The sequence below is a fragment of the Chanodichthys erythropterus genome, chromosome 11, assembly GCF_024489055.1.
Source record: "Chanodichthys erythropterus isolate Z2021 chromosome 11, ASM2448905v1, whole genome shotgun sequence".
NCBI classification, from domain to species: domain Eukaryota; kingdom Metazoa; phylum Chordata; class Actinopteri; order Cypriniformes; family Xenocyprididae; genus Chanodichthys; species Chanodichthys erythropterus.
The window spans coordinates 23,155,910-23,180,513 of record NC_090231.1 but is presented as its reverse complement, the minus strand read 5'-3'; the positions used below and the strand labels follow the sequence as shown (position 1 = coordinate 23,180,513).

Sequence of the window (24,604 nt, the reverse complement as noted above, 5' to 3'; positions counted from 1 at the left end):
TAAAATAATGGCAAATAAGTGAGAACAAGAGAATTATTTTCTGTTATGATATGGGGGAGGAGGGATAGAACGAAAATAAGGCATGACTAGATTCTCGAAGCAGCAGTTTAATCAGATCCTCTGAATGGGATTAGGGCTTCTCTTAATCTAGACTAAAAGCTGGTTGTAAGGTGTGTACTCTGCCAAGTGAGGGGAGGTGGCTTTGGTGAAGCAATCAAGAGATGAAAAAGATAAAGGGATTAGATTTTTAACCTTGATAATCTCGCACTTTGCATTGCCATGTGAATGCATTTGTTTTTCTGTTCTGATTTGTTTTGACTTCTCCACAATCCCTTTTTCTCCAGCAGTTTGGCTTACCATCATTAAGAAGGGTTTGGAACGTCTAACGTCACACCTGGGGCTAGTGGCACCAGCTATGCGTAAGTTACAACTTAACCTACATAAATAGGCAATAATAAGTTACACCTTGCACACTCCTAAATATCGTGTTGTACCGTTATACTTAGTATCTCTATATGTAGCTCTACAAATAAACTAAATATCTAAATATCCGATCAGGAGAAATGGTTGGAATAAAATAGCAGACTGACTGAACTGCATCAAAAACAGACTTCAGTTCTTTAGATTTACAGCATAATGCGGAAATATGCACTCGCCTCCATCTTAAGAGGATCGCCCTCTACTACTGCCACTGAAATGGATACAAATACCTGTACCTTTTGTTTTGTTTTTGCCTTTAAATTAAATATTCACATTCATCATGGTATCATTTACAGGGAAGATAAGCTATTTTAATGCATTGCATGATAATTTGATGTTTTCACTATAGTTTTGCATTCTGTTCTCAATGTATCTGGTTACCATGAAAACAGTGTCACATGCTGGGTGCTCACTACTGCTTCAGCCATCACATGGGAGAAATGTCCAAAAAAAAAAAATGTGTTCAACAAGATGAAAGAAGTTGATCCATTTCTATGTTGGAAATGTTTAAATGTAACTGAAGTTTTACAACCAACATCAAATCCCTTGAAGCTTGTGAACAGTTTTGTTGTGGCTGCCTGCAAGTTCTGCTAATTCACAAGACTTATAGTCAATAACAAGAGTTATACTCACAAAGGTAATGTTAAACCAGACAAAAAAACTTTCAAAAACTCCGCAATGTGATTATTTTATTGAGTGATAGGCGGTGAGTTTAATCACTCCCTTAACCTGCTTCCCTTAGTGTTTTTACACATAAGGCGAAAAAATATATGGCAATTTTCGTTGGAGCATGAATGACTTACAATGGTGTATTTTTTGACAGTCACAACAGAAAATCAAAACTGCCTTAAACTCACTAGCAGAAAGGCAGTGCGATCCTCCTAATATGGCATCTAGACAAGACAGTTACCCAGAACTCAATACAGCATGATGTCTGCTTCACATTTTCTATATTGGTCCTTATTAATTTCAAATACAGTTTCTGAATGTTATTTACATATAAAAAATAAATATGCTATTGGTGATTAAGTAGTATTATCATATTTAATGGAAACTAGCTTGCAGTTATAAGCTTCTAGTATGGACTTTACATTATTATGTTTTTTAAAAGGTTAGTTCACCCAAAAATGAAAATTACCCCATGATTTACTCACCCTTAAGCCATCCTAGGTGTAATGTATTTCTTCTTTCGGACGAACACAACTGGAGATAATATTATAAAAATATCCTGGTTTTCCAAAGTTTTATAATGGCAGTGAATAGAGGATGAGATTTTGAAGCACAAAAAAGTGCAACCATTCATAACAAAAGCAATCCACATGGCTCCCGGGGGTTAATAAAGGCCTTCTGAAGCAAAGCAATGCATTTGTGTAAGAAAAATATCCATATATAAAACTTTAAAAACTAAAATAACTAGCTTCTGTCAGACAGCCGTACGCATTGATTTACGGTGAAAGAGTGAACTCTGACCAGACGCATGGTGCATTGACAAACGCGGAAGCTCAGGAGAAAACAATCAAAACACCAGTCATGAATTAGAAGTCTTAAACGAGAATTTTTAAAGAGAAATGTCGGAGGATTTCGATAAAAGAGAAGAGGAGCTTGAGCATGTTTTTTTTTTTTCTTGAGGGCCAGACATTAAGGACACAGACATGCTGAAAGTCTTTCATTTTATTTCTATGTTTGGCGTGCATCATTTATGAGTTTTTGTTTTGCATAGCTGTAACTTCATAGTGAATGGATAAACGGACTGGAGTGCTACACCCTTATTTCCCCCACATACAACACACACACATACTCCTTTTGTCTCTCAGTCTTACTTGCAAGACCCACATTCAAAATCAGGATGAAAATTTAAAACAAATACATATATTTATATTATTTACACATAAAATGATATTAATAATACAATATACACTATCATTCAAACATTTTTGAAAATTGAAAATGCTTACCAAGGCTGCATTTATTTGATCAAAAATATAGTAAAACAGTAATATTTGGTGAATTTTTTTTTTTTTTTCTATATTTTTAAATGTAATTTATTCCTTAAAGCTGAATTTTCAGCATTGTTTCTCCAGTCTTCAGTGTCACATGATCCTTCAGAAATCATTCTGATATGCTGATTTGATGCTCAAGAAACATTTCCTATTATTATCAATGTTAAAAACAGTTGTGTTTCTTTGATGAATAGAAAGTTCAAAAGCATTTATTGAATATATATATATATATATATATATATATATATATATATATATATATATATATATATATATATATATATATATATAATTTTTTTTGTAATATTATAAATGACTTTTTAAAGTGTCCTTGCTGAATAAAGGTATCAGTTTTTTACAAAAGCTAAATTAAAATCTTAGTGACCTCAAACTTTCCATTAAAAAATGGGAAACAGTCTGATTTTCAGAGGCACAATAACTTGCATGGAATCTATTGATGAGGTCCCCTATTGTTCTCATCAAAGCATGACTGAAATGTTTACACTGTTTTTCAAAAAGACAACTAAACATATGAGCAAATGGCAGTCAACCTCAATGTAATGTACGTAAATATTTATTTAAAGATTATCCATAATATGTGGGAGAGAACTTCATTCATTAATTAAGACTTAGCCTGCAGCGGTATAACGAATCGTACCTCTTATTCTGGGTTCAACAGCATAGTTACAGGAATAGCTCTTGTGCCTCTCTTTGCCCACTCATGTCATTTGTATGTGTGACTAAAAGACTTAGTCCTTAAAATGGATGCTTTAGATAATTAACTCCATTAGAGACAATGTTTAGCTAATTTAAATGACCAAAGTGAAGTGTAATTCCCAAAGAAGACCAAACGCCTGGACCAGCTTATGACAGAAGTCCTGGGAAAATGTAATAATGTGCATGATAATATCACAAAAGAGAATGCAAATCGCTAAGAAGGTGTGGGAAGGGGGGTGGCTTTCAAATCTCACTAAACTCAAAATCTCCCTGATATCATTTAATAGATCCCCCCTCTCTCCTCTAATAACAGGCTTAGAAAGTCTTTACTAATGGATATCTGGGCTGATCCCGTCCCCTTATAAGGCAAGGCGCTTCAACCAAATTACGCTCTCTCAGAAATCAACCAGCTTGCCAGTAAGTGACTCAGGGTTACAGAGGCTTTCAGAGCAATATTGCTGTCTCTCGCTGGATTGCACTGACTCAGTTCTCGGTAGCGGCAAATGGGGCCCTTCAGCCAAAGCTTCCTCAAAATGTTGCCTGAGAACATTTTCAGGAAATGGTGTCATGTGAAGTGTGTACTCTCAGGTCCCATTTTCAACTGGGTCGTTCACCTTATGAACATCATAAATCACCAGTGACTTTTTTCTAAACAGGGTTTAAAAGAACAAATATGTAGATAAAATATCAGTCTGTACGGTTTGCTATTTTGAGCCCCAGCTGATATTCTGCTGTCTTTGTTATCTTCCATATAACAGCAGAAGATCTGAGAATATTATGACAACTTTGTCATTTTTAACAACAAAGTCAGTTGCTTTACACAGAAAGAAAAATACAAAGAGTGCAGATTTGCGTTGGCAAGGGGGTGGAGTGTTGTCCGACAACATGACCCCCGATCACCCTTCGCCCAGATGGAAGTTACTGTGTTTTCAATGACTGAATGGTTCTTAAGACTAAAGATTATACCAAAGCTACCAGTGAAAGCATAAGCAGATAAACAGGGCATACAGGAGATAAAAAAAAGAAAGAAGGCAGAAGAGAAAGAAAAGAAGAGCTTTATTGAATCATTTGTCTATAATCTCACATCTATTAAATTGGATAACTATTAAAAGAATATCCTGGGTTCAGTGCAAGTTAAACTCAATCACCAACACTAGCATAATGTTGATGGCAACAATTAGTTTGAATTTATTCATTTCAAGTTGAAATGAATTTGTGTTGTCATCAAGTGCTTGATAGCCATGACAACGTAACACCATAAAAATGATTAGAAAAATTTTACAGCTCAAATAAAACACAACATTTTACAGAATTAATGTTAGTATTTTTTTCTTCATAAAACTATGAGCTTTATATTTCTGTTTTTAAGTCCTTCAAAAATGGGCCCCATTCATTCCTATTATAAGTGCTTCACTGTAACCTTTTTTTTTTTTTTTTTAAATGAAAGGAGGAACAAATCAAAATGATAAAACATTATGACCGTATGTAGTGTTGAATGAGCTTGACTTGTATTGAACCTGGAATATTCTTTTATTACATAAGGGATAATCTATGTTTAGGTGTGCACAATTTTAATGCACAACATGTGGCGTCGTGCATTAAAACTAACCACTTAACGTGAAGCGTATTTAAGGTTGATTGATTCTTGGAACTGAGACTAACTGAACACGTAAAAATACAAAACCTCTTTTAATCTGATATTTCTGTAAGATTGCTTGTTTAAAAACACTGATTCAAATGAAATCTGCTGACCTTAAGGAATTCTAGGTGCAAAAAAAAAAAAAAAAAGCCTAGACAGAGCTCAAAGTCCAATTGTGTTTCTCTTCAGGCTAAGGAATGCTTCATTCATCCTCAGGTCAATCCACTTCCTCCTATTGAAACAGTAGCAACATCCCTATTTAAACCTCTAACCTTACTTCCTGTTGACAGAATGGAAATCCCATGGATCAAACACAGCTGGCCAGTTGAGAACGTTTGCTTCTGCTCACACTGAGATGATTGCACTCAGGAGACTTGACAAAATGAGTCTCTGTGTGAGAGATGTGTGCTACAAGTCCAAATAGCATTAGCCCCTCAGCGAAGAAGTGTTTTATGAAATAATAAATAAAAAAACATTCACAGTCCATCATTGTCCCCGATTACCAGCCATGAACAACAAGGTGACCAAGATATGCTTTCAGTTGTGACATCCCTGCCCCTTAACAGCGTGTTTCAGCATGTGTGTGTAATTGGTTAGCAAAGTACAAATCTGTGCAGTGATTTAAAGTTCAGGGGTGCTGGTCCAAGCCTCTGCAGCTATGTTTCTGAAGGTTCAAACACAGGACATGAGTCGAAGATTAGTTTGGGTCTGGGAGGAAGCCGGGGCTGACTTTACGGAAATTACTGCAGGGCTGGAGCTGCTTGATTAGGACTGAAGTGATGGGATTAGCAGACCTCTCCGTTTTGGAAAGGTGTAGGAGGGGAGAACAGACTTTGAAGCTGGCATTACTAATCACAGTGGGCGTGATACTTTGTATACCATACATGGGGTTGTGACATCAGAGATAAAAAATGTAACGCGATTCATTCGGCGTGACTAATTCTGGTAGCGTGTCACCGATGTCGTGCTCGACAGCCCTCCTTTTGCGAATCTCGCACCCATACTCAGGGAACAGGGAACGGAAGTGCTCGATCTTTCACCTCATTTCTTACATTTTGATTCTGATGGTACAAAGTACAATTAATATTTTGTGATATATTATATATAATATATAATATTTGCAAAATCGCATGTTTTTTTTTTTCTTTTCTTTTCTTTTTTTCTGGCTACCCGCTATGAGGCAATCTCGCTGCTGTGATTACCCACCCTTGAATATGCTTCCCCATTTGTTATTGAAAAAAGGTATGAAGGGCAAGTAGGCCCATGATGAAACTCTCTGGCAATTTTAACTCTCTCAAGTGCTTAAACCTGAAGGGAATATGTTCTGGGAATTAATGAATTCAACATGTGAGTGCAAGGAAAGTGACATGAAAGTATCGCCTGGGTCTGTTTTCTCTTACAACTGCGGCTGCATTCTTATTTTGTAGCTCTCTGCTCCGGGTCGTCTCTTCACACATCTTAACATCAAAAATAATGCACTAACTGGCTGTTGGAAGCTGCATTGCCAGTGCTGGCTCTGTTAGTCTTTGAATGGGGTGATAAAATTAGAATTAATATGCTTCCTGAAAAGTAAATTAGCAAGCGGCTTTGATATGTCTATGTATTTATTTCTTTGTTATTGCATTAGGCAAAATGTTTCAAATCTCTAAAACCAATACTTATTACTACAATATGGATTGCATCCAAAGAAATCAAAAGCCAATTTTAAACTTCAGACGCCATCCAAAAGCGAAAACAATTTTAACTTGAATGAGTTTTTATGCTATTGTGTTCTTCATACTGCATAATTTAGCTGAAGTCTCGCAAACAGCAGGATGCATTCGATTCATAATCCTCAGGCGCTTCTCATTAGCTTTTGAAGGGGTTCTTTGTGTTTCATTATTTAAACAAATTTTCACTGGTATTACCGTAACACAATTATTCTGAGAAATGTTGCCAAAGCTAAAAATTACAGACTTTAACGCTTTCATTGCTTCATCCCCATTGTGGCACCAAATCATTTGCACTCAGTATGAAAGTCTGATTTCTTTAAAGGGGTCCATTTTCAGTTGAAGAAGGACAATTCATGCACATGCTATTCCATCCAAACTATGCCCCAGGGTGAATTTAGGATCACGTTAAGTGAACATTAATGTCTCGTTAAGATCAGTCCAAACGCCTCAAACTTGCTGTACATCAGCTTTCTCGGAGGGCCTCCATGCGCTTGGCTGCTCACCCAGGGCAAATGAGAAACGACAAGAACCCTGCTATTTTTAAAGCACACACTTCACAAGGCATCCACTCCCTCATGCAGTCTGGTGGGTGATGGTGCAAAGAATGTCTGCTGGACAGCGACAGGGTTAAACACCACAGCTGTGCCTGTAGGAGGCATAAGGAAAGGTCTCAGATGACAATGAGGAACATAAATTTCAGTAATCTTAATCTGGATGCATGCGTCGTGGTGCAATCTTGAACACACATTGGAGATTAATATTTTGTAAATACACTCTAAAAAAATGCTGGGTTTAAAACAACCCAAGTTGGGTTGAAAATGGACAAACCCAGAGTGGTTGGGTTAAATGTTTGCCCAACCTGCTGGGTAGTTTTATTTAAACCAACTATTATTTAAAAATTGCTATATGGCTATCTTAAAATGAACCCAAAATAGTTGGGAAATTAAAAACTAGATGTAATTAGAGACAACAATAATAGACAAAAGGTGAATGTTTATATATAAAAGCTTTAATATTTTATTAATATAAATGTAATAGTTTATTAATAATGTATTAATAAGCAATTTAATAAATGTTTATTGTTTAATAATTATTCATTGAACATTAATAAATGGTCATTTCCAACATACTTTGGGTTAATTTTAATTAAGCAATACAGTAATTTTTAAACAATAGTTGAGTTAAATAAAACTACCCAGCAGGTTGGACAAACATTTAACCCTACCACTGGGTTAAAACAACCCATTTGCTGGGTTTGTCCATTTTCAACCCAACTCGGGTTGTTTTTAACCCAGCATTTTTTAGAGTGTAAAGTGGTAAATTATGTTTTTCTGCGCAAACAAAGCACTCAAGTCGCTTTATAAAACTGAGGTTAAATCTGGAGTCACACTGACTTTTATGATGTCTTTACTACCTTTCTGGGGCTTGAAAGTGGTAGTTGCATAGCTGTCAATGGAGGGACAGAAAGCTCTCAGATTTCCTTAAAAAGATCTTCATTTGTGTTCCGAAGATAAACGAAAGTCTTACGGGTTTGAAATGACATGAGGGTGAGTAATTAATGACAGAATTTGTATTTTGGGGTGAACTAACCCTTTAAATGTTCATAGAGGTGTTATTTTCCTGTGTAGGGTTAAGGAGTGCTGGAGCGTCCTGGACATGTGGCCATTCCATCACTAGGGTAATTATTATTGAATAATTATAATTTAATAATTAAATTCATGAAATAATTGCTCCATTTAATTTGAGGATGTATTACTTGTTGAGAAATACACCTGACACCTGAGCAATTTACTGAATAGCACTGTATGTCTACGGTGACAACAATACTGTAACAAAAAAAAATAAAAAAAAAATAGCTTCAATTTTAAAAGCAAGGTATGTGGAGAGAGTTGACCTTGACCATTTCTGTAAGACATTCACTAAGTATAAAATTCTTGCCTCATTCTCCAAACAGTCATCTAACCTTTTATAAGTTTTACATTTCAAGGTACCATCTGATTAGACAGGTATCATAGAATGAAGTGTTTCCTAAGTCACATTAGCTAAAGAACACTAGACGTTATCCACTTCATGCCATTTTGAATTTTGAAACCGATTTGTTTCAAGACTATGGGATGAAACTCTTTCTTCGCATTATTATAATCAAAATAGTGTTCATGCTTTACTTTGTTACGTTTAAAAAAAAAAAAAAAGGTCAAGATGTATTCTTCAAAGAGAGAAAGCAGATTTGAAGTCAACCAAATTTGAACAAAAGTTCTGCAGGGCAGCCCGAGCGAGGGCTAAAAAGGATCAAAGGTCAGACAGACTTTTTCACCAGAGGCCTGTCATGGCGGAGTCTGTCAGCCATGTCTTCCAAAGTGAAGGCCAATAGACATATTCGAAGAAATAAGAATATCCTCACAAAAGCCAAGGAGCAGACAAACAAACAAAAGCAAATGTCAAGCAGGGCTGCACTTCAGCAATTGCCTCTCTGTCTAAGCACCCAGGGGTATTTATCTTAGGTCCCCTGTCAAAACGGCTTGGCCATTCCGTGCAACTAATCCTACTAAACTGACTCTCTCCACTTGGATCAATGGGGCTCAGCGCTAAGCACATCTGACAGACACATACATCCGCAGCAAGTCCCAGTCCCTAAACTCAACCCTCCTCTGAACGCACGAGTAGACCCCCCCAGCCCTCCACCCCTTTCTCACTTACTAGTTTATACAAGATCACAGATTCAGATATGATGATCACGGCCTCTGAAAAATTTAATACCACTCTGAGGAAAATCTCTCAGGATTACTTTAACTCCGTTAACCTGTTTATCATGCTCTTTATTCTATAAGTTTGAATAATAAATCACTTTTGCTTTCCTCTCCTCTTTCAGGGAGCGAGCTGGAACTTAATGATCTTCCACCTCCAGCCCCCTCGGTCTCTTTCTCTTTTTCTCTCACTCCCTGTCTCTTTCGCTCTCGCTCTCGCTCTCTCGTTCAGTGGTGAAATGCACCGTTTGCCTCACAGAGCTACTGGTGGTCAGGGGGCTGCAAATGTTATCTGATTTTCCAGAGAGGGGTTTGGAGCTGGACTAAAGAGGCAGGGACAATAACAGGAAGCTGCCAGAGGAACGGCTGGGTTGGGCTGATCACTTTTGCCACTGGAGTGGCCTGATTGTCCAGCGAGCAGCCCTGTGGGAGCTCAGACAGGTTCACATGCAGCTGGAAACAGACACCACTGACCTGAAACTGAGGAGGATATAACTCAACTCATTCACCTGTAGGGATTTTCAAATCAAGAAAGACTGTTGAAGGGAACAAAACTCTGGTAGGTGATTTTATATATGTTATATAAATTTAGATATTTGTTTTTCTAGTGATATATTTCAAGTCAAAGCCATGAAGGTCAGTCAAAATGTTCACATATTTTAATAACTGTATAATATATACTGTATGTGGGTGTGATTTATATTAAATTATATTAAGTATTATTTCTAATATCTTTATTTTGATTTAAAAAAAATAAATAACTCTGATTTGAATGATGCTTCCTGGACTAACAGGAAGGAAATTCCCAAGGAACACTGATTACCCATGGGAAGACATTGAACTTATCTGGATATAACATTTTACTTAGGGACAGAGAAACGATAATAAATCCTTAGACCATCTGTCCTGCTTTTTCTTGAAACAGCACAGCAGTTACAAGTTATTCTTAATGTCTCACCCCAGATGCCACTGTAGGAATAATGTTTTAAGAGATGCAGAAATCAGTTCTATCTCATTATACAGACAATGAAAGCTGATGATACTATCATGAAAGGTCATGTAAAACAGCACAGTTCAGTCTGTAAATAATATAAAACATGCCAGATGTAAGCTTAACATTATGCGACATAGATTGTAAATGAAGAAAGGTGTACCAGATGAGTCAGTGGTGAGAACAGGTGCAATGCACACACTTTAGACAGTGACGCCTTTAACAGGTTTCTGGAACTTGTGACATGGAAGATAAGTGATGGCATGGAGGGTAGAGTTGATGCATGTCAGGCTGAATTTCTTAGAGGAGAGAGTAGGCAGACTGCAGATTGCTGGAAGCTGCTCCATGATTAAACCTATTTTAATCTAAAGCCCACACATAGACACACACACACACAGAGAGAGAGAAAGACTTTCAAATGACTGGTTTACACAACAATTGCTGTGGAAATGGTGTGCAGTTCAATAATGTCAAATGTTGAGAACAGTTTTTGTATTAAACATGCTTCAATGTCAATGTACTGAGATTATAATGAGTCTCAGCTAAAGCTGTTGATAGCACTGCATTAAATTAAAAAAAGAAATCTTTGTGCTGAAAGACACAGACTTGTTTGAATGAAAATTATCTACTCTGTTTCCTTTAAAAAATAGAATAGAAATTAAGGATGAGAGGATGTTAGAACTAAACTGCAGTTTTTAATATTGCGATACAATACAACCAGAAGTGCTTCTGACTGAATATGGGCCAAAGAGACAAGCCTGTCGATAGTTTATGCAAACAAGAAGTTACAATCGAGTAACCAACATTTAGAAAACAATATTGCTGTTTTTGTACCAATGAAACCAACCGAAAAAAAGCCAAAGCAGAATCAGGAGTTGGAATTCAGTATAGCTAACACAGACAAGTGAGGTGGTGCTGTTACATCCAGTGATATTTTATTTCATGGAACACTCTTGTCCAATAAAAGTGTGCTCTTAGAAGAAAAGCTTCTATATAGAACCTTAAAGATTTCTGTCAGGCACTTCATATAGAACCGTTTATGGATTTATGGATTTAGTTTGAGCAAAAAAAACTGAAATACATAATTATTTCATTTATACATTTCTCTTTATATATATATATATATATATATATATATATATATATATATATATATATATATATATATATATATATATATATATATATATATATATATTTATTTATTTATTTATGTATTTATTTATATTTATCCATATATTGACGTAAAGGGTTCTTCAAAACTGAGTCAAGAGCGCATTTTATACCTTATGTGAAAGTAATAATTTTTTGAGTGGAAGAGTCTACGAGGCCCTCAAGCAAAGATTTAGCAATTTGGGAACACTTAAGAAGCATAATCCACCTCATCTTAATATCGTCATCTAAATGAGTCTAACATAAGAATGGTCCATCAAGCTAAAGTGTGTTATCTGGGATGGGAATAGCCTCTGATTTTTCAGGCATATATTAGGCTAGATAATGTATTAGTAGGCTTTTACAATGTCACACAGTTAGAGTGTGCTGTTTCCCATGATTCAGAAGCATACAGTCGAAAGATTGTGTGACAGGAGGAACCCTAATGAGACTTTAGAGAGAGAATTTAATGAAGGGATTTCATAGTCAGAGATAAAGGATTTATTTTTGTTTCTTTCTTTCTTTCTTTCTTTCTTTCTTTCTTTCTTTCTTTCTTTCTTTCTTTCTTTCTTTCTTTCTTTTGGTCACTTTATGTTGTTTTTAACATTAAAAAAAAAACGTATCCGATGTACTTATTGTGTTCATGCATTGCAAAACACGTTTGCTGCTATTAAGGTGGATTTGGCTAGGTTAGGGACAGGTTTGGTGGTATGGGTTTAAGGGTGGGTTAAGGTGTAAGGGAAGAGTCAACAATTTTATAGATGTATATTACAGAAATTAATTATAGCTGTAATTACATGCAGGTATTTTTATTTATTTATTTATTTTTTACATATAAGTAGCCTACAATGTAAAAACATCTATGTACACAATAATTGTGTTGTATCAAATGATTAATTTAAATGTTAGTACATAGTAAAGATCTTTCTTTCTTTCTTTCTTTCTTAACAAGTAACCATGTTTGAAAGACATGAATTCATGTATATATTTTTGTTCTGATGTTCCATTCACATGGTCTACAGATGATGAAACTGTCTGCCTGGAGGCAGATGACTGAGCCTGGATGCTGGGCAGGTATCCTGGTCGTTTTATGTACCCTCAGCATGGGAGCTGATGTCCAGAAAGCTCTGAAAAAACCATCCATGCCAAGCACAGTACTCCAAAGACATAAGAGAGATTGGAGATGGGATAAACTTTATGCATTTGAGGAAACACCTCCAAAAACCCCACCTGAAAAAATTGGAAAGGTAAAGTGTCCAAACCATGATGAATGAAATGATTTATATAGTGATAGTTTGAATATTATGCTAAATCTACTACTTTTTCAAATGTACTTAAAAGATTAATTGAAGAGCCTTCTGAGTTGTTACTATATATAGATACTATATATAGATATAACGGTAACGCTTTACATTAAGGTTCCCTTTGTAAAGGGTTTATAAAGGTGTTTGTTAATGAATGAGCCTAATTATGATAGTCAGTATTTGCTGCATCATGAAATAAACCAGGAATCTGGTTTTGAGTTAAATAAGTGTGAATAAATGTATTAATACATTTATTAAGCATTTATAACATGTGAGTTAAAAGCGGCTCACTATTTGGCAGGTATTGAAGTCGAGTTAAAGTCGTTAAAGTCGCCCTTTTTATTCATGTAGTTATAACTGTTTATCAATGATTTATAATGTATTTGTAAATTACTTATTACTCATTAACAAACACCTTTATAAAACCTTTACAAAGGGAACCTTAATGTAAAGTGTTACCGATATAACAATCTTTGTCATCTTTGTTTGTCATAATGCTTGCTTTTTTATATCCATCTTTTCCTTTTCTTTCTCTTTTTAGCTAGATAATACACATTTCTCTAAGTCCTCAAGATATATTCTTAAAGGAGAAGGTGCTAATGACATTTTTATTGTAAACGACAATGGGGATATTTTGGTCAATGCAAAGCTGGATCGGGAGAAGAAAAGTGAATACAGACTCTCAGCTTCAATAATCAGCATTGATAACGGAAGGCAGAAGGACAAAGATGAATCGTTTGTAATAGTGGTCTTGGATATTAATGACAATAGCCCTGTTTTTCCACCTAACCTCTCTGGATCTATCAACGAGTCCTCTACAGCAGGTAAACAAAGTAACATAAGTATTTTTTTTTTCATGGTGGCCATATATGTGGACAAATTCACAAACGGAAATCAAGACAGATGATATAGTACATCTTGAAACCATGGATTTATGTAATGTGGATGTTGCTGTACTCTAAAACAGCCAGCAAAGCATTAAATAAAAATTTGTATATTTCTCACATTTATCTATATCAAAAGTATTACGTTACACTGAGAAAAACTTCCTTGGAACTAATATGATTTTTATGGTGGGTTTTTTTATGTTTATAGGATCGATGGTAATGACAGTAACTGCAACTGATGCTGATGATCCCACCACTCAAAATGGAGAAATTGAGTACAAACTGCTAAATGGGACAGACCTCTTCAAGATCAACAGGACAACAGGTATATATAATAAAATTATATACACATACACACACCAGCATTCAAAAGTTTTGGGTCAGTAGGATTTTGTAAAGTTTTTGAAAGAAGTCTTTTATACGGTGGCCGAGAGAGCTCAAGGCGCTGCAAATGAAGAAAACATATGCAAACAGAAAAAACACCAGCAAATAAAGAAAACATCTTTATTAGTTTGACAACACATGCACTGCAAAAGTCCACAACACATACAAGCTCTTTTGGCAACTGTACTTTTATGCTCATCATGGCTACATTTATTTGATCAAAATATAGCAACAATAATATTGTGAAATATTTTTACAGTTTAAATTTAAATTTAATTAATTTGAATTTAATTTAATTTAATTTATTTAGTTTACAATTTAAAAATCTGTTTTAATATATTTAAAATGTAATATTGTAACCTAACCTATATACATGTATGTTCTTTTTCATTGTGTTTCCCTTTGACCTATTTGCTAGTTTGTTCTTTTGATCATTGTATTCAGTTCACCTGGTGTGTTTTATTTAACTTATTAGCTATTTTTTTTTTGCTCTGTCTATTTAAGCCCTGAGTTATCTCCCATTCTCTGTCCATCTTTATGAGCTATATGCAAGTGGTTATTTCCTGATTTTATGTTATTAAAATGTGTTCCTTCGAGGTATTCCTAGTCATAAGAAGTTTATATACAACCGCTATGTGACATGAGGGCATTAAGAAAATTTGCAGCATCATTACTCCAGTCTTCAGTGTCACATGATCCTTCTGAAATCATTCTAACATGCTGATTTAGTGCTCAAGAAACATTTCTTGTTATTATCCATGTTTAATACAGTTGTGCTGCTAATTATTTTATTGAAAACATTTTTCTCAGTATTTTTATTTTTTTGATGAACAAAGTTCAAAAGCAACAGCGTTTACTAAGTTTATGAAATATTATGAAATAGTAATCTTTTTGTAACATTATAAATGTCTTTGTTTTTGTAGGTGAAATCCAGACAGCAGAAAGCAACCTTGACCGTGAGAAACAAAGTCAGTACCTAATTGCTATACAAGCCAAAGATCTGCCAGAAATTTTGTCTGGGAATTCTGCTGCTACCGTTGTGACCATCAACATTAATGATATAAATGACAATATTGCCACCTTCAAAACAGGTAAGTCAACTTAAAAACTGTAACTGAATATTTTGAGAGTTAGTACCAACAGAATGTCACTTTCTCCTGCAGGAAAATACCAGTTTGATGTGAAAGAAGACAGCAAACCCGGATTTGTAATTGGCATTTTAGGGGTGGAGGACAAAGACGAGATACAAAACAAAGATCCAAGTTTTACTGTATTTGACTATGATAAAGTGTTTGACATCAAACTAAGTAATGAGAAAGATGGAATTCTTAGTCTCAAAGTGGTAAGTATATCAAGCTTTATTATATAAACTAGTTATGAACCAACTTGACTGTTTAGAATGCTATTTTGCAACAATACAATGTGAAAAATTATACTGCTGTTCTTAATGTAATCTGCATATTACAGATCCAAAAATATAGAAATTATTACTTGAAAAAAACATCATGCCTTAAATGAGTTCTACTGTATGACTGGTGCATCATATTTCTGAACATGCATGGAGATTAATCTATGATGTACCTTAGCTTAATCAAATAAAATAAGAAAAATGTATCACAGCATGTTCTATAATACAGTATAAGAATGTGAAGTAACAAAGATGGACACATAGGTCTGAACAGGGTTTTCACAAAAGAAGGGCGGAAAATTAATCCTCTACTTCAAAAAAGCTTATAAAGGGGGACAACACTTCCACATAGACTCTATTGCTCTTTCTTGTTATAGTAGCAATGTTTTCCATTGCCATGTGGTCTATAGTAAATGTAAGTAATGATCGATGTTTAATAATTGTTTGGTTTTTCTTTCCAGTTTTGAAGAATAGCTTTCTTGGCCAGCATTAGAGCAATATAAACTGGTTTTAAGTAATGTGATGCAGAGTTAAGCTCTGAAAGATGTCCTAGTAAACAGAGGAAAGGGGATTTGATTTAAAGGGTTAGTTCACCACAAAATGAAAATTATGTCATTAATTACTCACCTTCATGTCGTTCCACACCTGTAAGACTTTCGTTCATCTTCGGAAGACAAATAAAGCTATTTTTGATGACAGAATGCTGTCAGATTTCCTTCCATAGACTGCCTCTGCAACTACCACTTTGATATCAGATAAAGAGATCGGAAAAATAATCCATATGAATCGAGCGGTTTAGTCCAAATTTTCTTAAGGCTTTTATTCGCATGTAAAAATTGATCAGCAAACATAAGCAGAAGCTCAACCAAACCTCACAAGAACAAACCTCTTCCGGAAGCTCAAATGTGCTGCAAAACCAATGAGGTTCATTCTCTTGTGTTACGCATTACGTTTGAGCTTCTGGAAGAGGTTCGTTCTTGTGCATTATTCAGGTTCAGTTGAGCTTCTGCTTATGTTCGCTGATCAGTGTTTACATGCAAGTAAATGTCTAAATTAAATCTGTTCATCATCGATTCAGTGATCGATTCTCTTCAGAAAATTTGGACTAAACCATGCAATTCATATGGAACGAAAGTCTTACAGGTTTGAAACGACATGAGGGTGAGTAATTGATGACAGAATTTTTATTTTGGGGTGAACTAACCCTTTAAGACTAAACAGTGCTGTTCATGAGTTGAATCAAAGTTGAAATGTATAAGCTCTTGTGTCTTTATTGTTATTTTTCTATTTTTTCTTTCTTTCCAATCCCTCACAGCCTCTTGACTATGAAACAAGAAACACATACATGTTTAGTGTAAATGTGGATGAGCACACAGTGTCTAAATCACCAGATAACCAAGGACAAGCCCTGCTGAAGAGAGCCCAAGTTTCCATCAATGTAATTGATGTTGACGAACCACCTGTTTTCAGCCAAACTGATTACCAGTTTAGCATCTACGAAGGCCCCTTCAAGACCCCGGTCATTGGAGCTGTTACAGCAAAGGATCCCGATAAAACCAGACACAAAATACGGTATAAACTGAAATGTATTTTTATTCAGGTATCAAAAAAGATGAAAGGTTTTCTGTGTTCTGCTGTACTGTCATAAAGGTTATAGTGTAAACAGATGGAAATAAGACATATTCAATCTAATGATCCCTCTAGGTACTCTATTGAAGACCCAAACTGTCCTGTAGCTGTGGATTCTTTACAGGGACTTCTGTCCTTGAAGAGGCAACTGGACAGAGAGCAAAAATCCTCATACACATTCAGTGTTACAGCACATGAGGATATACAAAATGGTAGGATATAAACACACTTTCACAACTTACCCATTTGCACTGCCAATTAATAGTCTGCACACACCTTCATTTTTATATTTATATATATTCCTACCTATTCCACATTTTAGAAAAATAGTGAAGGCATAAAAACATTATAAACAATGTGAAATAACACATTCCAGTATGGGAATAATTTTAAGTTGCACTTTTTATATTTATATTATTATTATTAGTAGCAGTAGTAGTAGTAGTAGTAAATGAATTGAGATGTTCAATTCATGCATAAGGACAATTTATATTTCTAATAATAATTTAAGAATTTTAGCATAAGCCTTTCAATTAACATATATTTACTAACATTAGTGGAACATTAATTCATATAAGTGTGTCCAAAAATGTAGTATTTGTGTTTACAAAATATAAACTGTCTTGGGCTATTTCAGATTTATTTATCCAACAGAATGGGACTTTTAACTCTTTTAACTCTAAAACATGTTGGGTCGTTTCAACCCATGTTTGGGTAAAATATGGACAAACCCAGCCGCTTAACAACCCAGCATTTGTGGGAGCTGTTTTGATCTGCTGTGATAATTATTGGTGGTGTTTTTTCTTTTTTTCTTTTTTTTTCAAGAATACTTTGGTTTAATTAAAAATTTATATATTAGCAAAAATTTGTAGTTACTTGTTTTTCATAAAAGAATCATCAAATAACCCTAGCCATACACCAGTAATGTACTGTATAAACTTTTGAAGGAGTTAATAAGACAAATAATAATAATTAAACGGTTAGTTCACCCAAAAATGAAAATTCTGTCATTAAGTACTGGCCTTCATGTCGTTCTAAACCCATACAAATTTCTGAAACCCATACGAATCTCCAACATGTGTTCATGAGAGCACCACAATGCGTGCGTGTTGTGACGACTCCAGAGCAGACGTTGTTGAATGAATGTGTGTCGGAGATCAATATACAAAAAAATAAAATAAATGTTTTTTGCACAGACAAGGCACTTGCATCACTTCATACAATTGAGGTTAAACCACTGGAGTCACACTGACTTTTATGATGTCTTTACTGCCTTTTTGGGGCTTGAAAGTGGTAGTTGCATAGCTGTCAATGGAGGGACAAAAAGCTCTCAGATTTTCTTAAAAGGATCTTCATTTGTGTTCTGAAGATGAATGAAAGTCTTATGGGTTTGAAACGACATGAGGGTGAGTAATTAATGACAGAATTTTTATATTTAGGTGTGAACTAACCCTTTAATAATAGTTGTAGGTTTGACAATATTAAATAAAATAGGCATCTCATCATCATTATTATCATAACAGACAATTTGTAAAAAAAAAAAAAAAAAAAAAAAAAAAAAAAATGGTTCATTAGTTAAACATTAAAGTATTAACTAACATGAACTAACCATGAGCAATACATTTGTTACTGTATTTACTAATCTTTGTTAACGTTAGTTAATGAAAATACAGTTGTTCATTTTTTGTTTGTTCATGTTAGTAACTAATATTAACAAGATTTTAATAATGTATTAGTAAATGTTGAAATTTATATTAACAAAGATTAATAAATGCTGTATAAGTGCAGTTCATTATTACTTTATGTTAACTAATGTAGTTAACTAATGTTAACTAATGAACCTTATTGTAAAGTGTTACCAAAATAATAATAATAATAATAATAATAAAATATTGTTTTTGTTTTGTTTAAATTTTTCTCTGATTTCTCAGGCCTAAAGTCCTATGCAGAGGTTAAACTTAAGGTTCTTGACATTAATGACAATGTACCAGAACTAACTAATGGGAGCAACGTGTATGTTTGTGAAAGCGATAAACGTGACACAGTAAGGAATTATCTTCATACATTTCACATTAACAAATTTATTATGATTTTACTTCAGATATCTTTTTCCATACTCCTTAATTTATTACCCTCTTGCAGATCATTGGGACTATTGGTGCCCAAGACAAGGATGAAAATTCAGGCAGGTTCCGTTTCACTCTGGCAAAAAAAAGTGCAAACTTTTCCCTTCATGATAACCAAGGTGAGTAAATTCTTGTTCACTAAAATTGAGTAGTACCTAATACCATTATAAATATAGGATAATGTTTAACATTGAATATAAAAGATGTGAGGTGATGAAAAAGGACGAGGATGAGGGGACATCAAGACTGTTTTATCCTTAGTCCCTAGACTACTCCAAAGCAAACTAACTGCTGATCATTCTTAGCGTAATCAGGCATAAAAAGAATAGAAATAAACCCACCAAAGTACTGTAAAATGCATTAGGTACAAGCTTTCTAAAAGCAGCAGCCCTGCACAATGAATCTATGATCTGACACTCCATGTTCTAAATGTGCCAGACTGAGGAACATTTTAGGCATAAAGGACTCAGAAATTCAAAAACATCTGGTTACACTTTATTTTGATGGTCCACTTCAGACATTGTACTAATTATAAGTAACTCTGCAACTACATTTAAACTAACTCTCATTAGAGTATTAGTAGACTGATAGGTTTAGGTTAGGTGTTAGGGTTCGGGTTAGAATAATTTGACATATAGTTGCAAAGTTACTTATAGTCAGTAGAATGTCTGTTGGAGGACCATCAAAATAAAGCAGATAGAAAGAAACAGTATACTAATACTCTGACTGGTAGTTGACATGTAGTTGCAAAGTTACGTAGTGGAATGTCAACTCTCTTTATACCGTCTTTTACCTTACTCACCCCAAACTTTAGAACAGTAGTGTACATGGTTTAAATTATTTTTAAGTGTAATCTTTAAAATCATTTATTTTATTCCTAGCCATGTACTCAGTGACAACATAATGGTACTTTTTACAACTGCAACTGACTTTCCTCCAAATGTGCTGGATGAGCATTTCAATTCATGCCAAATGAATGCCAAAGTGAAGATTTACTCTTCCTACTATTGTGTAAAATGGGATATTCTTAGGCATGGTTGCATTGAATTGTCAAAAGAATCTCAGCAACATTTCCCTCCAAGCATCAACAGAAAACAAAAGCAGAGTTCAGTGGCAACAATAGCGCTGCTGATGAAAATTGTTAGCTTGCACCTGTGGCATACATAGTCAGTCATTTCCCCTGAATAAGAGCAAAATTAATGACTGCATCTCTTCAATTATTAACATTCATTGTAGATAACACTGCGAGCATTGTGCTGAAGCAAGGAGGTTTCAGTACAGAGCACACAGTGGAACATGTGCTCGAAATCGAAATCACTGATGGAGGTACACCAGAACAGAAGAGCATTAACCTTCTCCAGATCAAAGTGTGCACATGCCAGTCGGGTCGAAGGATTGAGTACTGTATGGCCTACGCCCGGGCCGGAATGAGCGTCAGCGCCCTCTTAGCCATTCTTCTCTGCATCGTCACCATCCTGGGTACGTTTACAGGCGTTTCTTATCTCACTTGCTTTTCTTATTTCTGTTGCAAAGATTTCCATGCAAGGCCAATGACACATTTTTCATTCTTCAGTGTTTTTTTAAGGGGGGGGAAAAAGAGAACACATTTTTAAAAACCAAAAGCATTATTTAATTAAGCCTAGCAAAAAAGGTTATGAAGGATTTATGACATGACAAGAGGGTTGTCATATTAATAATACATGCAAACATTTTAAATGTGAGTCTTTGATGAAAGGCTTTTCTCTGTAATTTCCCAAGTGGAGATGGTGTTTATTTAATTCACAATCTTTGGATTCTTAAAGTGGTGTGATTGTATAAATAACCCAGGGACCAAACAGTCTAAATAAGAGCATGTAAAAGAGGCACTCCATATTCTCTGTCATTGTTTGTTAGTTCACTGTGATGAGATTTAAAAAAACAAGGTACACTCTGGGGAAAAAAGGGTACAAAAGCTGTCATTGGTGCGTTACCTTTTCAAAGGGTACACTTTTGTACCTTATTTAACCCTACAAGGTGCATATTAGTACAGGCACATATTATTCCTCTGTTGTAAGTCGCTTCAAATAAAAGTGTCTGCTAAATGCCTAAATGTAAAGTGTACACATCAGTACCTAAATTGTACTATTATGAAAGGGTACCCCAGTTTATTTATTTAATTTATTTTTTGAGAATGTGAGATGAAGACAGTTTGCTTGCATCTGTACACCTTTTCTGAAGTAGAGGTTTGCGCTTGTGCTTACATTTCCAGATGTGGAAAACAATAATGTGATAACAATTAAAAGACACTGATCTGCAGGCACAACATCAGATAGACGAGAATTGTTGAGGTTCGTGTACTCCCATGATAATAGGAGACTTTCAACATCAGGGCTATTTTAAAATTCCCACGGGTTCCACCTTATGTTCTTTTCTATTTGTGCTATCAATAAAAATTCATAATGAGTTTAGATAAATCAGGAAGATGCTAAAATGATTATTTGTGAAAGAAAGAAAAAAGGGAAAAAAAGCGAAAAAGAGATGTTATAGTGATACTGTGTTTATTTCTCTCATCATATTAGTCATCGTCATCCTCATTGTGTTGCGGAAGCGCTATCAGAAAGATGTTTTGGTCACCAAGTCGTCTGGCGAGATCCACGAGCAGCTCGTGAGATATGACGAGGAGGGCGGAGGAGAGATGGACACAAATGGTTATGACGTCTCCATCCTGACCTCCGCCTGTCACGACAGCAGTTTTCGGCCCGCCGCGGGGTCTTCGCTTTATGCCATGGTGAAGAAACCCCCTGCTTGTAAGGGTGACATGGCCATGATGATCGGGGTGAAGAAGGATGAGGCGGACCATGACCGTGATGGGATTCCCTACGATACTTTACACATCTACGGCTATGAGGGATCTGAATCCCTGGCCGGTTCCCTTAGCTCTATGGACTCGTCCTCCAGTGGGTCCAATTTGGACTACGACTTCTTAAATGACTGGGGACCTCGTTTCAGGACCCTGGCTCAGCTCTATGGAGTAGATGGCTCCGATACCGATAGCTCCTACTGAAGCCTATTGTCATCTGGTGGTCATTGTCCAGGGACGACACATGGAGACTTCTGTCTTCTCTTTAAGGGACTTTTTGTAAGGGTCCCTTTAAGAAAGTGATTAAGAAGTGCCAATACTTGTTTCTTTCAAACATTGTTATGAAAGAACACTACTGTATTTGTAATTTTCATAGAATAAGTGTATGTTAGTAGAAAAACTTGCCTTGGTCTTTTGGACTGTTGTTTTTCCAGGTGGATTTTGTATAAAACTGCATTGTACACTGGTTGGACAAACTCACTTTTAGGCTGTTTTATCATTACAGCAAATTTGAATTTGTATTAACGAAATATGTGTTCTTTCTTGCTCACACTATTTTTTTCTTATTGCGTATATTGTATTACTCAACCCAGTCTCATGAGAAAAAGTATAACTATTTTACGGTTTGGCAAACTGATAAAGAATTTGTATGAATTATAGTACGATAGGATTTGTGTGAAAACATTACCCACCCCTAAACCTAACTGTCAGGGAGTTAAAAATAGACATCATGAAAACATATAAATGAGATCACATAAATTAATACAAATTTACATCAGATTCACCAAAACGTGAAAGTTATGAGTAACAATGAGAGTGTGTTGGTCTTTTTCATTTTTTGTATCTTGTATTTCCTGTAAAAAACGTCCGTTTGTGTGTTATCTTTTTTTTTTTTTTTCTATGTATACAAGTTTTTTCTGAACTCGGAGAGTAATTGTTGAGCCAGCATTGTTCAGCAGACTCTTCTCATCAGGAAAACTACTGTATTGCCATGGGAGCAACAGAGGAAGTGGTGATAACTTTACTTTGAAAGAATTAAAGGCTACTCCACGTTTATTTGACAGGAATCATCAGCACATAGATTGTTATGAGTAAGGCTCAAATCTCAAAGGTCGACCATTATAAGGCAATTGCAGACGTCTCAGGAAACATGCAGTGAGCTGTATGCCTGTTGAAATGCGAGAAGTGGTCTAAATAACTGTACTACCACGTGAATCATAAGCGTGGCTATATATTTAACAGCATCAAAAAGAGAATAATGCAAAGCAGAAATTGCTAAATGTTATTTTGATGATATGTAAAACCAAAACATGTAGCAGGCCAGCGAGTGTCTTGACTATTGTTCATCCTTCATTCAAGACTAAATAGACACATTTGTCATTGAAAAATGTGTAAACCGTCTTTATACCTTAAATATTTATCTCTGTGCACAAACCTATTTTCCCCCATTAACCATGGGCACAATATGTGGAAGCCACCTTCTCCCTTTCCTGTAGGGAATTACATGCCAAGTACTCTTCTACCGTCTTGTTTAAAATGACCAGCTCCATCACTGAAATGTCAACTTCCTGTCTGTGTGAGCATAAGGAAATGCACTTCCTGTTCCCTTATCTTTCAAGTGTAGGAACAGATTGAAACAGCTTTCCTGTTTTCTTGTCTTGGAGGGATAAAGAAAGAAAACTTAGGAGAGCAGGGAAATGTTAAAGAATAACATAAATCACACTGTCTTGGTCACAAAGCATTGTCCTTCGAGACAAAAGGTGCTGCTCTTGAATGTGTTTTTTTTTTTTTTTTTTTTAGCCATAATCTAATTTGACTGTACATCTGTTTTCATCATTTTCTTAAATTATTTTAGGGGAATATGTTATAGTTCTAATGTATCTTTATCATTGGTCGTAGAATTAGATGTTTAATCAATAGACTGTATAACTGCTGGGCAAAGACTTTTACTTAAGAGAAAATCATATTTTCATAAAGAAAAGTAAAACTACGTACAGAAAGACGGGAACCGTTTAACTTCGGAAGACTGTATATGTGATTGTTCCTTATTTTTATCATATTTCCTCTAAGTATTTATGCTTTGAATTAGCACTTCTTGACATAATGGCCAGTTTAAAACGTACAGTGTGTTGTATGATCATTTTTCTAAATTAATGAGAAGGTCCAGTATATGTCAGTGTTGGGCAGTCAGACTAAATATTTCAGTATGTGGTTCTCTTGTATGTTAGAGGGACAACAATATGTGCCTTTTTTCTATTGTTTCTATTGTTAAAATATTCTTTTCGTTTTCTCTTTTACAACTGCCAATTTTGTATTTGAATAATAAACTTCATATTCCATAAAATGCTTTCACTATCCTTCATGTAAAATAAATTGCATAATACAGTTTAATGAGAAAAACCTTATGTTTTGATTAAAATTGAATGACAAAATGTGAAATAAGTGCTCTTTTACCTCTTTTTAAGAGTGTAAAGGCAGGAGAGTCTGTCTCATTAAACCAATGTTGTCTGGCTAGCAGAATGTGCCTTGAGGTGAAGTTCAGAATATCTGTTGTTTATCGAGCAGACAAACAGATCATACAGATAGGCAGCA

General features: G+C 35.1%; 1 protein-coding gene across 1 annotated transcript; it reads left to right on the top strand.

Annotated features, from left to right (window-relative positions):
- The first annotated feature begins 9,371 nt into the window (after positions 1 to 9,371).
- cdh5 (cadherin 5) lies at positions 9,372 to 24,361 on the top strand. The gene is made up of 12 exons (XM_067402079.1): positions 9,372 to 9,851; positions 12,458 to 12,682; positions 13,281 to 13,563; positions 13,835 to 13,951; positions 14,934 to 15,101; positions 15,174 to 15,352; positions 16,734 to 16,990; positions 17,123 to 17,259; positions 18,979 to 19,091; positions 19,190 to 19,292; positions 20,410 to 20,652; positions 21,732 to 24,361. The coding sequence occupies exons 2-12, from the start codon at positions 12,458 to 12,460 to the stop codon at positions 22,214 to 22,216; spliced, it is 2,310 nt and encodes a 769-aa protein (XP_067258180.1). The 5' UTR covers positions 9,372 to 9,851; the 3' UTR covers positions 22,217 to 24,361.
- The last annotated feature ends 243 nt before the right edge of the window (positions 24,362 to 24,604 follow it).

Bases quoted from the DNA above. Each gene is read 5' to 3' on its own strand.
- cdh5 (XM_067402079.1), top strand. From the start codon at position 12,458: ATGATGAAACTGTCTGCCTGGAGGCAGATGACTGAGCCTGGATGCTGG. The intron at 12,683-13,280 runs GTAAAGTGTCCA...TTCTCTTTTTAG, and splicing joins CACCTGAAAAAATTGGAAAG to CTAGATAATACACATTTCTC. The intron at 13,564-13,834 runs GTAAACAAAGTA...TTATGTTTATAG, and splicing joins CAACGAGTCCTCTACAGCAG to GATCGATGGTAATGACAGTA.